Source organism: Narcine bancroftii, chromosome 7, assembly GCF_036971445.1.
Source record: "Narcine bancroftii isolate sNarBan1 chromosome 7, sNarBan1.hap1, whole genome shotgun sequence".
In the NCBI taxonomy this organism is placed as follows: Eukaryota; Metazoa; Chordata; class Chondrichthyes; order Torpediniformes; family Narcinidae; genus Narcine; species Narcine bancroftii.
The window spans coordinates 173000771-173017915 of record NC_091475.1 but is presented as its reverse complement, the minus strand read 5'-3'; the positions used below and the strand labels follow the sequence as shown (position 1 = coordinate 173017915).

Genomic DNA, 17145 nt, shown 5'->3' with positions numbered 1-17145 from the left:
TTCATAACTTCCCTGTCTAGCAATCACTATGGCTTTGTCTGAAAGCCAGCAGCCAGTATCAGCAAGCTTTGGTAAAATTCCACACTTCTGATGTGTTCTCCATTTCAGAAGTAACAAACAGAAAAATAAATTGCCACGTTTAAGAACTTGTGCAATGTTAAAAATCAACAATTAAAGGTTTTCACAATAGCAATTTAGTGATCTTTCAACTATAGCCAATCAATTCAATTAGAAACGCAAACTAACATTATGAGAAAAACATTGCTGGATTAAGTTACTTGTGCAAGATTGTGATCAACAAATAAGTCAGATCGTCATGCGTCTGTGGGTTGTGTCACAGCAAAATAGATTTAAAGCTGCAGTACCCACATTTTCAAACATTTCATTTGAATTTAAAGAAAATAAAGAATTTCCCATGACTTTCTTGTCTGACTTGGTCAAAAAACACTACTTTTAATTAATTTTTGAAATGCTGAGTTTAAGTATTGGAAGGTGCATTTTTTAAAAAAAAATTGTGATTATTAATTGAACAATAAATAGATCATTTAACAGCAAACTCAAGTGGATTTATCTAGTTACTGAAAATCAAAAACTGTAGATGCTGGAAATTAGAACTGAAAACAGAAAGTGGTCAACAAATCAGGCAGCATCTGTGTAAAAGTCAAAGAAGCAGCGATTCGAATGCACTTTTTCCAATCCAGCAGACTGCATTTGGTGTTCAAGATGGAAAAACTGAGTGAATATTGTAGAAAACATGTTCATTGTACAGGGCAATTCAAACCTTCTTATTATCTGTCATTTTAATATTCCATTCCACTCACACTGACCTGACTTGATCTCTTCCACTGGACCAGCACCTCATGTATCTGAGTGTATTGCAGTCTTCAGCACTCCATATTGAATTCTCCAATTTCAGGTACTTTGCTTTCTCTGTGTCACAACTGGTCATTTCTGCCGCAAGCCTTTAATCTGCGATATTGGTCATTTTTCCTCTTTACATTAGTACAGCTTGATCCTGTAATAATGCAACAGATAAAAGTCTTTTGTATTTTCACCCTCTTACTGCCTATTAATCCATTTGACTGGAGGACCTTCTTGCTTTCATCCTATCACAGGCATTCCCTTTGCCTAATCCATCCCACCCCCCCCCCAACTACCTTTTCTGCAACTTAATATACTTTATTTTCCCAAGGGAAAATGATGGAAAAATAGTGTCTTTGTCCCAGATATAATGGAGGACACTATATATGGTAATTTTCCCATTATTCATAATTGAATTATCTATTTTATCTTGGTGGAGGATTTTTGTTGTCTTAAAATAGATTTTCTGCCAGAATGGCATTCACTGACATTTTTTGTGTTCAGTGTACATGTCCTGTGGACAGCAGCACTGCTACGGAAAATCAGTTTAAGGACTTAAACACCCACAGTTAATCTGAAGACTTCCCACTAGAAGGAGCCACAAAATTTATAAGTAACTGTTCTGCCCTAATGTTCACCATAAGTAGAGCCCCTTGCTCTACCTGCTTTTTGCCTATGATTGATTGCATGGTTTGGTATGACAACAGCACCATCTACATATTTGCCGACGATACCATGATAGTGAGTTGTATAAAAAGAGACAATGAGTCAACATACAGGAGGGAGATTTAGAACTTGGGAAATGGTGTACCCACAATAACCTCACACTCAATATCACCAAAACCAAGAAGTTTATTGTTGACCTCAGGATGGGCAACTCACATTTGTATGATTCAATAATCATTGGGGGATCAGAGATGGAGAGGGTGGACAATTTAAAGTTCTTGGGAGTTAGTATCTTGGAGGATCTTTCCTGAAGCCAATACACTAATGACATCGTGAAGAAAGGACATCAGTGCCTCTACTTTCTCAAGAGTTTGCGGAGGTTTGGTGTGACATCAGAAACCCTATCAAATTTCTACAGATGTATGGTGCAAAGTATACTGACCGGCTGTATCATGGTTTGGTATGGGGACATCAATACCCCGAGCGTAAAGCCCTGCAAAAGGTAATGGACACAGCCCAGGACATCACAGGCATACCCCTTCCCACCATCAAGAACATCTATGGGTAACGCTGCACTCCGAGAGCAGCAGCAATCATCAAGAATCCAGTTTTTTTGCACTAACAATAAGGGGTAAGTCTGCCTGGCTTGCAGACACAAGTCTGAATCATTGCACCAACTCTGTGTTTAATCTTCCCTGCTGCTCTGCACAACCTCCAAGCTGCCACAACAATGGAGTTAATTTGCAGGGTGAATGGTGAAATTTGATTAACGTTCATTGCTTCTCTAGGATGAAGAATGTGCAACTTGGCAGCTGAGAGCCAAACCATTTTGATTATTTTTCCATGTATGTGAAAAATTATTTTACATCAAGAAGATGATGGATCTTCAGCCTGCTTTTGCTATACAAAACAGTACAGTAGGTAATCAGTAAAACACAAAAGTCTGTAGGCACCATGATTGAAGTAAAAACATAATTCTGGAGAAACTCAGTAGGTCAAACAGTAATATATAGCAAAACAAAGATACTGTCCTCCTTCTTCTCCCATCCCTTTGTCTCCTTTCCTCCAGCTCTCCACGCCCTTCCCTCTCCATTCACAGAGCTATCCACCCTTCCCTTGTTTGCTGGTGTGATATCTCTTCCGTATCCAGTTTTTACCTTTTACCTGTAGGACTGTACTCCTCCATCTGCCCTTCACCTCCCCCCCCCCACCATTTTGTTTGGGCACCTGTCTACATTTTGTTCGTACCTTGATGAAGGGCTCAAGCCCGAATCATTGGTTTTATTTCTTTATAAAGTATATAAAGTACACTGTTTGACTAACTGAGTTTCACCAGCATTGTTTTTTAATAATCAATTATAAGATGATGGTCAACTTAGATCACTTCCTGCATCTCAAGAACCACTTCCTCATTGAAGGCAGATGTCAGTTACAAAATTTATCATTGGTTCTGGTAAACTACACAGCCTTTGACCGCCTGTGGAAATGTGCTCGCGGGTAAGACTCAAGCCAAGCACCAAATATGTTTACCATGATCTCTGACATTCTGTAATCTTTTAGAATATGCGACAGTGATAGGGCACTTGATGCTTATTTTAAAGCAAGAAGCCTGACAGGGAAAGTGGACAATCTTGAGGTGTTGCAGCAATAACCAAGAAGTGGTTGAACAAGGACTGGCTGCTCAATGTACCAGGATACCATAATTACAGGTGTGATAGGAACAGCGGAAAGAGAGGTGAGAAAGTTACAATATTAGTGAAAGAAGACATCTCTATAGTCTTAAGAGAGGATACTGCTGGAGAGCTATTGTGTGGGTGGAAATCAGGAACAGAAAAGTATTGGTGACCCTGATGGGTCTAATCTCTAGGCCACTAAATAAGGAGCTAGAGGATCAAATATGTAAAGAGATTAATGATGTAAATAAGCAGTTATTCTAGGCAATTTTAACTTTCCCAACATAATGCCAGTGTTTGGGGATTGATGGAGTGAACTTTGTTAAGTGTATGTAGGAGAACTTTCTCCAGCACTACAGTACAGGCCTACTAAGGAAGGGAAAATATTGAACCTTTTACTGGGGAATGAAGCTGATCAGGTGATTGAGGTATCAGTAGGGGAACACTTTGGGATCAGTGACCACAAATTCTATTTGCTTTAAGATTCAAGATCCAATTTATTGTCATAGTAATAAAACTGTGTCGTTACATTAATTTTTTTTGCCACAGGCAGGAATTACCCAAGCGCCTCTTACAGTCAGAGAAAGAGAAGCAAAAGAGAGTCCCCCAAAGTCATCGAATGTCCAAGATTTGCCTCCAGAGCATCTGCAACCACACAGGGTACAGTCACAAGATCACAAGATAAAGGAACAGAAGCAGGTCACTAGGCTTATTGAGTCTGTTCCATGACTCTACACTAAGGTGAACTATGCTCACACCTAGTTCCAATTTCCAGCCTTTTCCCCATATCCCTTGACACCCTTAATAATGAGATACTTATCAATTTCCTGTTTAAATACTCCCAATGATCTGGCCTCCACTGCTTTGTGCGGTAGTGAGTTCCACAGATCCACGACCCTCTGACTAAAAAAGTTCTTCCTCCTCTCTGTTTTAATTGGATAACTTCTAATTTTAAGACTATGACCTCTTGTCCTCGATTCACCTATCAAGGGAAACATCTTACCTACATCCACTGTGTCAAAACCTTTCAATATTCAAAATGTCTCTATGAGATCCCCCCTCACTCTCCTATACTCCAACGAGTAGAACCCAAGAGCTACCAAACACTCCCTATATGCCAGCTCCTGCATTCCAGGAATCATCCTAGTAAATCTACTCTGTACCCTTTCCAATAACAACACATCTTTTTTTAGATAGGGGGCCCAAAACTGTACACAGCACTCCAAATGAGGTCTTACCAGTGCCCCATTGTCTCATTAACACCTCTCTACTCTTAAACACTATACCTCTCGAAATGAATGCTAGCATAGCATTGGCCTTGTTCACTACCAATCCCACCTGGGCATTAACTTTTAGATTTTCTTGCACGAGGACGCCCAGGACGCTTTGCACCTCTGAGGATTGAATTCCACCCCCCCACCACCCCCCACCCCATCCAAATAGTACTCTCTCTCTATATTTTTTCCATTGCCAAAATGTAGAACCGAACACTTCTCCACATTGTACTTCATCTGCCATTGGCCACCAAAATTCCAGAAACAAACCTCCAGCACAGTCAGGGACCCTCCAGCACCCTCCTCCTCACATCCTGGTTCTGATACCTGGTACCCCTCCAGCCAGTTCAAGGCAGTCTTCAGCAGTTCACAGCCCAGCGGGGGTCTCCCAACAGCATTCTCCAACAGCCCACAGCTTCCAGGGGTTTCTTGCCTCGAGTCGCCATCAGCCTGCCACATGCACTGGTTACTCCACCACGGAGCCCCCTCACTGGTCCGCCACTGTGGTTACCGTCCCCGCGAGTCATCTCCTCTGCTTCTTCCTCTCAGACGGTGCACGATCTTCCTGTCCACTGCTGCCCTGCTCCAGTCCTCCACTTCCCCGGAGTTTGCAGCCCCTCATGGCTGCTACTAATTAATAGGCACAGATAGAACGAAGATAGTTACCAAAAGAATAACAGTGATCCTCAGGTTAGAACCCTAAATTGGGACAAAGCTAATTTCAATGTGATTAAGCTGGTGTTAGCAATAGTTGACTGGATATAAATAATAGGGAGCAATGTTAAAGACAAATTGTTGTACAGCATCACTATACCTCAACATATGAATTTCAACCCTTGCAATTCCAAACCTATTGCTCACTTTACACTTTCTTGACCAGTTGTGTTCAGTCCCAATATGTCATGGTCATGCTGTCATTTGTGTGTTAATTCTTTTGGCAATGATTTCTAAAATTAAAAGATTAACAATTTCAGTTGCAAGTTTCCACAGCATGCAAGAAAGTGAACTTTAAAAATTTTCAGTTTGTCCTTCCAACAAGGGTGAATTTGTCATAATCGGTTTTTTTATTTGCACAGATCTGGAGATAAAGTCAAGTACGATTTATAAGAGTAACTTTCCAACTTTAATTGATGTTAAGAAGCCAGTCTTAATAGAAATCTGTTTAGCTTTCTTGCTGTGTTCATGGTCCAAATTATTACCACGTGCTTTTGAGCAAACATTTTGGGTGATTATGTGCCTGGTCGGATCACCCTTGCATTTCTTAATTAGTATTATCATTCTTTTCACTTCAGGATGGTGTACTGTCACCCGAAGATGTAGATCTTGTGATGTCTGCTGGTTTAGGAATGCGCTATGCTTTTATGGGACCTTTTGAAACCATTCATCTCAATGCACAAGGTAAGGGCTGATGTAATCCTCCTTGAAGTGGTCATTTATTAATTGAGTTTAACAAGATTTTTGCTGGAGCCTCAGCCAAGGAGGGTAAAAGTATCAAGTTTGCTCATTGTACAGGGTCAGCTGGGGGAAAAAAACAATCTGAAAGGGGTAAGTCCAAAGAACTGGTAAAATATCTGAAGAACTAAGGCTTTTAATTTTAATAATGTTTTATTGGAAGGAAATGTTTGTTTTCATAAGTACCTGGGTGTGGTGGCACATGAGAGTTAACTTGAAATTACAACATGTAGGTAGGAAGGAAAATGTTTCCAGAGATTCAGTGCCAAGTCAGAATACCAGGCTTGAGAGGTTTGCTGCAAGCACCACACTTGGAGCAGTTTTGTTATGGTACAAAATATACTCATTTTTGAGGTGGTGCAACATAGATTAGAGGCTTTTCAGTGAGAGGGAATTGGTCAAGACGGAAATAAATTCTTAGATATTTTAGTCAAGGGATATGGGGATTGGAAGTTCTTGAGATATGATGAATATATCAACTAGATATAATTGACCCACAACATTATTACTGATGTTCCTGGCACTATAATAATGTATTAAATTGTCAGGGGAAAGTTTAACCTGGTATTTTGATAATAAAGAACATGGATTAATTTTGAGTTCTGATTCAGGGTCTCAGTCGACCCACTGCAGATGTTGCCCTGACCCTCTGAGTTCTTCTAGTAGTTTGATTTTTGCTCCAGATGCCAGGAACTGCAGTCTCTCCTTGGGTCCAATCTTGATGTTTATTTCATTTTTTTTTAAATTCTTGGTGTCACTGAGACAAATTGAGCCTCTTCCTGAATGTCAGGTTGGTGATTGGAACATTATATTTTGTCTTCCTCCAATTAAATCTGTGATTGCATATAGTGGAAATAAAATGAATGGTCGAGAAGCAGATGATAATCAAAAGGGGAGAGGAAAAATAGATAAAAGCAAAGGGAGAAAAACCTGTTTAGGAGAATGATTTTGATCTGCCTTTTTGTTAGCCCTGGATAACCAAAATAACCACCATCATATCTGGAGCAAAATAGGAATCCCTCTCAGAATGCCTTCTCAGTCATTGCTGGTGACTTCAATCATCCCAGCATAAAGAAGGTACTCCCAACTGCCATCATCATCTCTCTTGCAACAACAGGATCAAGCACTCTCGACTATTGCTATATGCCATCAAGTACACCTTCTGCATTGTTCTATACCTGCTCTTTGGAAAGTCAGACCACCTGGTGTGCTTCTCCTTCTTGCATACAGACAGAAGCTGAAGAGCATGGAACCAGCAGTGAAGACTGCACAGAGATGGTCTTGGGGGGGGGGGGGGGGGGGGGGAACATTCAATGACTCAACAGGGGACTACAGTTATTGCTAACATTTATCAGAAAATACATGGATGATTATGTCCCTACTGTTATGAGCCCAGAAGACCCCAAAACCAACAGCAATAGAAATCCACCAAGACAAATGGTTATTTAAATAAAAGTTGCTTTTAATTATCTTTAAACATGAAAACAGGATCAAATTTTCACTTATTATTATTAACTTAACTAACTTAACTTAACCCCCTTCTAATTCTAAGTGCATGTGTATGTAATGTGAAAAGTTCTTTGATTCACAGTCCAATCTCACTTCTCATTCCTCCAAGTTTATTGGTTGCAGGCAATTCTTATACTGTGCACAGAATTTAAAGTTTACCAGGCTTTGGTGCTTGAAAGGTAACTGGTTACTGCTCAGGAAGGTTCTTGTCAGTTTTCAGAGAGAGATTTGTTCTTTGCTGGACACCCACAACTGATTCCTTGTAACCAGCCACTTCAGTGTCTTGCCAAATAAACTTGCCCCACCAGAGATCCTTTTTGTTTCTCTTATTTCAAGTGAAACATTAGGCAACCAGTCCTCTTCTCTTGTAGAACCACAAAGGCTTTGAGCAGGCTGAACTAAACACTCACAATCCGTCTTCCAACTGGGGTTTTTCCACAAGCTTGCCAGCTTGTCCTGTTCCAGTCCCAGCTGCTGCTGACTGTAACACTGTAGAACTGAATTTTCTCACACTCTCTCAGAGAAAAAGCCTGTTTTCCCCTCTCTGTTTGCAAAACCACATGCCGCTCTTAGAATAGCAAGTTCCACTCCAGACAGCCTCCGACTCTGACAAGTTCTTTCATCTGTTGCCTTTTTGTAAACAACAATCTATTAGTGAAGTCTCTTAGTGAAGTCTCCAAAGCTTTTGCAAAGGGTCTTGGAGCTGGCCTATCTAGCATGAGCAGAGCTCCAGTATTTTAAATAAGATCTGTTTTAGAGTGTTTGTATGTGATCTGCACTAAAAAATACCTGCCCCAATTTATCTCCCAAAAACATATCTATAATCTGTCACACTACTGAGATTGTACCCTAATCAGAAGCATGGATGAATCAAGAGATCAGCAACTAGTTGAAGACAAGATCTAAGGATCAGATGATTCAGAGGCATACAGGAAATCCAGGTACAACCTCTGGAAGATCAATAACAATGCAAAAAGAACATTTCAGACTAAACAAAAGTCTTGGATGGATACTCGGCAACTGTTGCTCACTTTGAAAGTGAATTGAAAGATGCACCATCACAACCTCACGCAGGTCTCAGCAACTGTCCTCTCAGTTTTGGAGGCTCACTTAAAGGAGCGTGAATCTTCAGAAAGTATATGCCTAGAAGGAGAAGCTGGTTGCATCCTTCCTTTCTTTTTAAAATATTTTTATTGATTTTCATTAATAATAAGTTTGTACAATACAATTATGGAATTTGCTGCAGAAAAAAGACAAAGAAAAGCACTACAAAAATAATCATACATATCAATGCATCCTTAAAACCTGCACAGACCAACTGGCTAGAACGTCTGCAGATATCTTCAACCTTTTCCAGCTTCAAGCTGAAGTCTCCACCTTCAAAAGGCCAAACATCATACTGGTGCCGATGAAGAGCACGGTGTCCCCCCTCAACAATTGCTTGATGAAAGGCTTTGAGGGATTTGATTTGGAGCAAATCAACTCCTCTCTCAGTAAGGACCTGGACCTGAACCCAGTTCAATCCATTTATCGTGAGAACAGGTCAAGAGAAAATCTTGTCTCTCTGGCCTTCCAGGTGTTAGATCACCTGGACCAACTAAGTCAGTTAAAACACAAAACTGCTGGAGAAACTCAACAGGTCACACAGCCTCTATCGGAGGCAAATATCTTTAACCGACGTTTCAGGCCTGAGCCCTTTGTCAAGGTATGATCAAAAAATAGGCAGGTGCCTAAATAAAAGGCTGAAGGAGGGGGAAGAAAGGGAAGGGGGAGGAGCATAGGCCAACAGCCAAGTCGCCATAGGTGGACTTGGATTAGAGAGCAAGAAAGAAAAGCTGAGAATTGATCGGTGTGGGGGTGGGAGGTTGGGGGGAGGTTGGATGTGTAGCACTGTGAATCCGGAGCTGGAGAAAAGAAGACAGAGGGATAGGAAACGAGAGAGACTGGGGGTGGGGAACGAGAGGAAAGGAGACACAGGGATAAGGAAAGAATATTAGGAGGGGTGGAAACCGGAGAAGTCAATGTGAATACCATCTGGTTGGAGGGCACCCAGACAAAATATGAGGTGTTCTTCCCATTTGTGGGTGGTCTCAGTTTGGTAGTGCATTAGACAGTGGACAGGCCTGAATCTAGTGGTCCCCTTATGCCATCCTGTACATCGGAGAGACTGAACACAGACTGGGAAATCACTTTATTGAGCACTTCATTCTGTCCACTGCAATAATAAGGATCTTCCAGTGGAAACCCATTTCAATTGCCCACCCCATTCCCCTGCCGACATCTCCTGGCCTTCTATGGCCTCCTGGCTATTGGCCTGTGCTCCTCCCCTGCCCCTTCTTCCCTCCTCCACCTGCCTTTTTATTCAGGCACCTGTCTGATTTTTGCTCAAGTTAATGTAAGGCTCAGGCCCTGAATGTTGGTTATATTTCTTTTCCTCCTATGGACACTGCACAACCCGCTGAGTTTCTCCAGCACATTTGTGTATTAACTACAATCACAGTATCTGAGACTTTCTTGTCAGGTTGGGTGTTTTTCATTGACTACAACTCAGCACTTGACACCATCATACCAGTAAAGATAGTCATCAAACTCAAGGATTCTAGACTCTGTTCAGCCCTTTACAACTGAATTCTCTATTTCTGTATTGGCAACTCCTTGCTGTTCCTCAACTCAAGCACCTCAGGACTGTGTGCCGAGTCTCCTGCTCTTTTTCCTATATACTTGTGATTGTGTAGCCAAGTTCAGTTCCAACACAATCTATAAATTCACTGACAATACCTCCGTTGTGGGCCGAATAACACTTAATGATGTCAGAATATTTGATGGAGATTAAGAACCTGGTTGTGTTATGCCAAAAAAATAATCCAACAGTATTGCTCTCTAAGTCAGCAAGAACAATGATCTTATTGTGGACTTCAGGAAGAGGAGACAGAAGGACCATACATCTTCATTGACAGAATAACAGTGCAGGTTCCTGGGAGTCCATATATCAGAGAAACTCTAATACAGGCAGCACATCCAGGCAATCATGAAGAAGGCATACCAAGGCCTCTACTTGAGAGATATGGCATGTCTTCAAATACTCTCTCAATCTTCTACAGGTGCATTGTGGAAAGTATATTGCCGGGTTACATCATGACCTGGTTTACAAACTCGAGAGCCCAGAAATGAGGAAGGCTGCAAAAAGTGGCAAACCCACGATGGGCACTGGCCTCTCTTCCATGAGGCTTTATCTCAAGAGAGCAGTCAACATCATAAAGCATCTTTGTCATTGTAATTAACTTCCTTTCGCTGCTACCAAAAGGCAGAAAGTACAGAAGTTCAGCATCTCTGAAGAACAGTTTCTTTTCAACAGTTATCAAGCTCTTGAACCTTAATGTACTACCCAAACTCTAACCTTGAACTACTACAGGACCATCAAAAGATTTGTTTTCACTATTTCTTGCACTAACTGCAAATGTGAATATTTATCTGTTGTTTTGTATGTATTATATTTTTTCTGTCGTTATATTGTGGTAAGTTTATAATACTATAATTGATGTATCTTGCATATACCTGCATAGCTGTATCAAGTAAGAATCTGTACATTATACTTGGGTATATGACAAACACTTATAATTTTCATAAATTTTCTGACCCCTCCATCTCCCACAAAAGCAATGTCACTCTAAAGTCAGTTATCAGAGAATGTGGGATCTTGCTCTGTGGGAGGTCAAATGCATCATTCCTTGCCTTGAACTTTGTGTACTAGATCAAATTTGTTGCGAGGCTAAATATCCTAACTTTCTTTTGGAAGCATATAGTAAATGTGAAATATTTTTAATTTACTAGGACTCAAGAATTATTGTGAGCGGTATGAAACGGGTATGAAAAGAACCTTGTCATCATTTGGGCCAGTTCCTGAATTTTCTGGTGAAGTTATGGAGACAATTAACCAGGTAGGTGAAAAATCCTTTGGATTTTGTGATGAAGTAGTGGTTACTAGTAGCTGATGAATTGCATTTTGAAACGACTAAAAGATAAGGAGCAGAAGTAGGCCATTTGGCCCATCAAGTCTGCTCCATCATTCCATCAAGCTGATCCATTCTCCCATTCCCATTAGTTCCATTCCCCTGCCTTTTCCCCATGACCTTTGATTCCGTGACTATTCAGATTCCTATAAATCTCTGCCTTAAATACACCAAACAACTTGGCCTCCTCAGCCGTCTGTGTTAGCAAATTCCAGAGATTTTCCACTCTTTGGCTAAAGAAATTTCTGTGCATCTGTTTTAAATGGGCCTCTTCAATCCTCAAGTTGTGCTCTCTTATCCTTGACTCACCTACCATGGGAAAATATTTTACCACATCTACTCTGTTTTGGATTTTCAACATTTGAAATGCTTCTATGAGGTTCTTTCCGCCCCCTCCCCACCCGCCCCCCCCCCATTCTTCTGAACTCCAAGGAATATAGTCCAAGAGCCATCAAATATTTCTCATATGTTAATCATTCTAGGAATCACTTATGAACCTTCTCTGAACCATCTCCAATGCCAGTATATCCTTTCTTAAATAAAGAGCCCAAAACTGTAACCCATTCACCAAGTAAGGACACCAGTACCTTATAAAGCCTCAACATTACATCCCAACTATTATATCCTATTCCTCTAGATATGAATGTCAACATTGCATTCACCTTCTTCACCATTGACTTAACCTGCAGGTTAACCTTTGGCATATCCCAAGTCCCTTTGCATTTCCAAATTTTGAATTTTCTTCCCATCCAAATAATAGTCTGCCCTTTTGTTCTTTCTACCAAAATGCATGACCTGTAGCGGCGGCTACACTGCTAACTGAAGGATCGCACAACCAGACGGGTTGAGTTCAGTGAGCAAAATCTGATTTATTGCAGGCTGCCTGGCTTGTCTTATACTCCCAGTGTGGACCTGGCTGAGAACCGCGCTGGTGGGCCCTGACGTCACCGGGACGTCACGTGGGTCGCCAAGCGCGGGTTTCTGAGCTGGGTGCTGAGGTTGGGAGGAAACCCCTGACTGCACCATTTTGGCCAGCTGCCCCGCCGCGTGCGTGACAAGCAGGGCCGGTTCAACTACCTAATGGCGTACCGCCACACAGTTCCCCCCCACTCCACAGAACTGGCGCCAATGTCCTTTTTTGCCGGGCGGCCCCGCTTTCTTGGGTTGGGCCACAACTACTGGCTAGGTGGGGTCGAGGTGGGCTGGCTTTAACCTGTTCATCATAAACAGTTCCCTCTTACCACCAATGTCCAGTGTGAAAGTGGATCCTGACCACTGGACGACTTTGTACGGCCCTTCGTATGGTCTTTGTAGAGGTGCTGTGGACGGGCCCTGCCTGATAAAAACGTACTCTGCGGAGGGTGCGCAGGTGAGACTTGTGTTGTGCCCGGTCTGTGGTTTGAGGAGGGACGGGAACTCGTCCAAGATACGCTGAAACTCATCCTTGGGCGTGCTGACCATGGCCATTTGTGGCTGCTCTGTGTGGGAGGCGTTGAGGCGAATGGATTGGAAGGTACAGGCATCTACCAGTCGCCTACCTCGAATGTCGACCAGGACTCCGTGGGCAAGGAGGAAGTCGACACCCAGGATGGCAGTTGAGAGGGACGAAACGGTGAACCTCCACGAGAACTTCTGCTGGCTGATTTGGAAGTGGACGGTCTTGTCTCCATACGTCCAGATCTCCGTCGAATTGGCTGCACGGAGGGGAGGTCCTCGAGGCCGGTTCTGGGACTCGATGGCTGTGGCCGGAATGACGCTGGTCTGGGCTCTGGTGTCGATGAGGAAGTGTCAGCCGCTGACAGAATCCAGCAGGTAGAGAAGGCTGTGTTGTTGGCCAGCCAACGCAGCCATTAACAGAGCCCAGCCTGCTCGTTTCCCTGGAACAAGCAGGGCCGACGACACTTCTGAGCCTTGACTTTCCAGCGCTGGTGGAAGAAGCAGAGGCCTGAAGTAGATGGCTTGCTTTTGGCTATGCTTACTGAGGCCCCTGCAGGGGCCAGGTGTTCCACCGCAGCGCTAGAGGAGGGCTTGGTGTGGTCATGCCCATGACTCGTAACCTGCTGGACTGCTGAGCCCTCCGGGAATCGTTCGAGCCATAGCTCCTGAGCCTTTTGAGTGACCTTCCTAAGGTCAACGAAGCTCTCCTGGGACAGCAACGGCTGGATGACTTTAGGCAGATGGTCGAGGAAGATGCGCTCAAAGAGTGGGCAATTGGTGTGATCGCCCATGAGCGCAAGCATCTCGTCCCTCAACTTGATTGGAGTTCAGTCCCCCAAGGCATCGGGGCACATCATCCGAGCGACACACTAGTGTCTGGAGAGGCCGAGGGAGCCGGTGAACACCCGCTTGATGGTCCTGTACTTATCTTCAATGGGTGGGTGTTGAATGAGGTGCAGCACTCGTTTGGCGGTGGCCTGCTCCAGGGCAACAACCACATGGTAGAACTTGGTCGAATCTGATGAAATCTGGTGGAGGTGAAACTGGGCCTCTGCATGGCTGAACCAGGTCTCCGGCTCCTGAACCCAGAAGTCAGGAAGCTTGTTGGCTATAGCGTTGATCAAATGGTCATTCATGTCGGGTTCAAAGACGTTTGAACCTGTCAGGGTCACCAGTTATAGCGGCGGCTACACTGCTAACTGAAGGATCGCACAACCAGACAGGTTGAGTTCAGTGAGCAAAACTGATTCATTGATGGCTGCCTGGCTGGTCTTATACTCCCAGCTCTAACCTGGCTGAGAACCGCGTTGGGGGGCCCTGACGTCACCGGGCTGTCATGTGGGTCGCCAAGCGAAGGCTTCTGAGCCCGGTGCCGAGGTCGGGAGGAAACCCCTGACGGCGCCATTTTGGCCGGCTGCCCTGCCGCGTGCGTGACAAGCGGGGCCGTTTCGCCTGCCTAATGGTGTACCGCCACAGACCATACATTTTCCAACATTGTATTTCATTTGCCACTTCTTTGCTCATTCTCCTAATCTAGGTCTTTGTGCCATCTCTTCGTTTATTCATCACTACTGCCCCTCCACTTATCCTTGTACCTGCAAACTTAGCCACAAAGCCATTTATTCTGCAATCCATAGCATTAGCATACAACGTAAAAAGTGGCCCCAACATCGACCCCTGTTGAACACCACTGGTAACCTGTAGCCAACCAGAATAGGATCCCTCTACTCCCATGCTCTCTTTCTTGCCAATCAAATAATGTTCTATTCATACTAGTATCTTTCCTCAAATTCCATGGCCTCTCATCTTGATAAGCAGCCTTGTGTAGCATCTTGTCAAAGGCCTTTTGAACATCCAAATATACAACATCCATTGCATCTTCTTTGTCTAATCTGCTTGTGATTTCCTCAAAAAAATGTATTACATTTGCCAGGCAAGATAGTCCCTAAAGGAAATCATACTAAATTTAGCCTATCTTGACATTCACCTCCAGATACTCTGTAACGTCATCCTTGACAATCAACTCCAACAACTTCCCAACCACTGATGTTAGGCTAATGGGTCAATAATTCCCCATCTGTTGCCTCCCTCCTTTTTTAAATAGTGGAGTGGCCTTTGTAATTTTCCAGTCCTTTTGAATGTTGAACATGCAATTTTGAATTCATGGTGAAAAAACATTATTTATATGAAAAGAAAAATTTGGGACAGATGTTAAAACCTCAACGATCAAAACTTGACCTTGTATTTTTTTTTAATTCAAAAGTACAAAAGGTAATTCATTATCTAGATTATGAATTTTATAATAAAAATTGTATTTGAAATGTTATAGTTTGAGATTTTTTCTAAAATGGAATTTTTTGATGTAAACTAACTTGCATATTTTTACAACCATCTAGTCAATGTCTGAAAAAACTCCATCTGATTCAGAAAGCCTTGAAGCTCGAAGACAGTGGAGAGACTTGCGTCTGGCTGCTTTGGCAAAGATGAAATCAGATTCCAAGTGACATGGGTCTCTTACTTTCTATCAATATTAATATCGTACATCTATGATATGATAACAGCAATAGAAGTTGCATTTATATCAAATTAAATAACATTCTGGATTGTCTCCTCATTTAGTGCTTCATTGGCAGAAAGCAATTGTTTTTGAATATAGTCACACTATGGGAATTAACCTCTTAGAAATAGTGTGTTAGTCACTACAATCTTGTCTGTCTTATTCATTGAAATGCTATCATTCATCCTTTGTGATTAGAGCATTTTGGATCATTAAAGCTGCATCCAATTGATAATGTTAGGTCATTTCTATATTGTTTTGTAGATTATAATTTTGTGTTTGATGGCTAAATCGTGACTATTTGTTCACTAATTCTCTAAAATCAGCATCGTGTGAAAAATATACCCAACTATATTTTATCACCATAAAAGATTAAAGAGTGGGTTCTTTTGATGATAGTTTGTGTTCTTGTTAAGCAATGTAAATCTATTGAATAATGGATGAAATAATAGAGTCACAGTGGTTAACTCTATTCCAATATCTTTACATATCTGTTTGGATAAAACATCAGTAAAAAAACATTTGGAATTCAACATTGTATTGAACATTCAAGATTTTTTTCCTTTTCTCTAGAAATTGCCTCAATATGCCTCACAGAAACCTATTTGGACAAGCTTCTGTAGTTCATTTCCAATGCATTAGGATGAATTCTTAAATGTTCAATATGTTTTGAAAGCTAGACAGCATGGGAAAATTTTGAGGGAATTTCAGAGTGGCAATGACCTGATGGCCTTTAAAAAATACTTTAGCTTCCTCTCTCAAATACTTCAAAGTTAGCACTGGTCAATGGCTACTGTGCCTGGGATAAATTCTGAGGGTACAAGAGATGTTTTAAAGGATGATGAGTTGATCAATACATGGGCATGGAGTCTGGAGATAAAAGAATAGATGCAGGTTCAGCAGCAGATTGGCTAATGTAGAGGTGGCAGTGGGTAATATGACAAAGATAGAAGTGGGTGTTTAGGTGGGACAGTTAGTTTGAGGTTGAGTGCAAAGTTAGGGCTGTTTCAGAGGAGGGTTTCACAGCAGATAAACTAGGCAGGCAGGCAGAGATGAATGATAGGCATGGAAAAAGATGGGTCTTAGTGAAGGAATTAAAAAATAGTCCAAACACCTCACAATCAAGTTCCACATCAAGGTTACAAGCAACAATTCAATTTCAAATATTTATAAAAGAATAATATCGGTGGTTGAACAAACTAGTTGGTTGGACTGTGTGAAGAGTGTGGGTCTGTGGCAGTGTTTAGTTGTATAAAATTTCTGCTCATTAGGCAAGCAAATCAGGGTAGAAAAGTTTAGTATCAATGAGGAAGGCAACTTTTGTTTAAGTAACCATTTGTCTTGGTGAATATCTATTGCTGCTGGGTTTTGGGGTCCTCTGGCTCGTAACAGTATGCTTTGTGCATCTACAGTGAAAGTGCATTATATATTTGATGTTTCTGCTGTATTATTATTTCTCATTATTAATTACCCATAATAAACTTGCATACAATAGCTGAGGGTGTATGGTGAACATGTCTTTATTGTGAACTCTTGCAGTTGAGGGTTCTGTGTCTTATATATAAGCAACTAATTCTCTGACTGTGGACTAACCTGAGTCAAGAGACTTGGCTTCCAGTTCACTCTTTTAAATTGGATACCTGAGAGACTGTCTATTAATCTATTACATGGAAGAGTACAAATGTTTTGAGCATTATTTTGCCATA

At 42.0% G+C, this 17145-nt stretch overlaps 1 protein-coding gene across 2 annotated transcripts in view; it reads left to right on the top strand.

The window, feature by feature from the left end:
- The window catches only part of cryl1 (crystallin, lambda 1), a 101957-nt gene extending 85024 nt beyond the window's left edge, over positions 1–16933 (top strand). Inside the window, exons 7-9 of one of the 2 annotated variants that reach the window (XM_069891350.1) lie at positions 5767–5872; positions 11267–11373; positions 15279–16933. In XM_069891350.1, coding sequence (XP_069747451.1) covers positions 5767–5872; positions 11267–11373; positions 15279–15386 — 321 coding nt within the window. In that variant the 3' untranslated portion in view covers positions 15387–16933. Of the gene's footprint in view, positions 1–3749; positions 3942–5766; positions 5873–11266; positions 11374–15278 lie in introns of those variants that run through there. The other variant, XM_069891351.1, reaches the window with a different exon arrangement.
- The last annotated feature ends 212 nt before the right edge of the window (positions 16934–17145 follow it).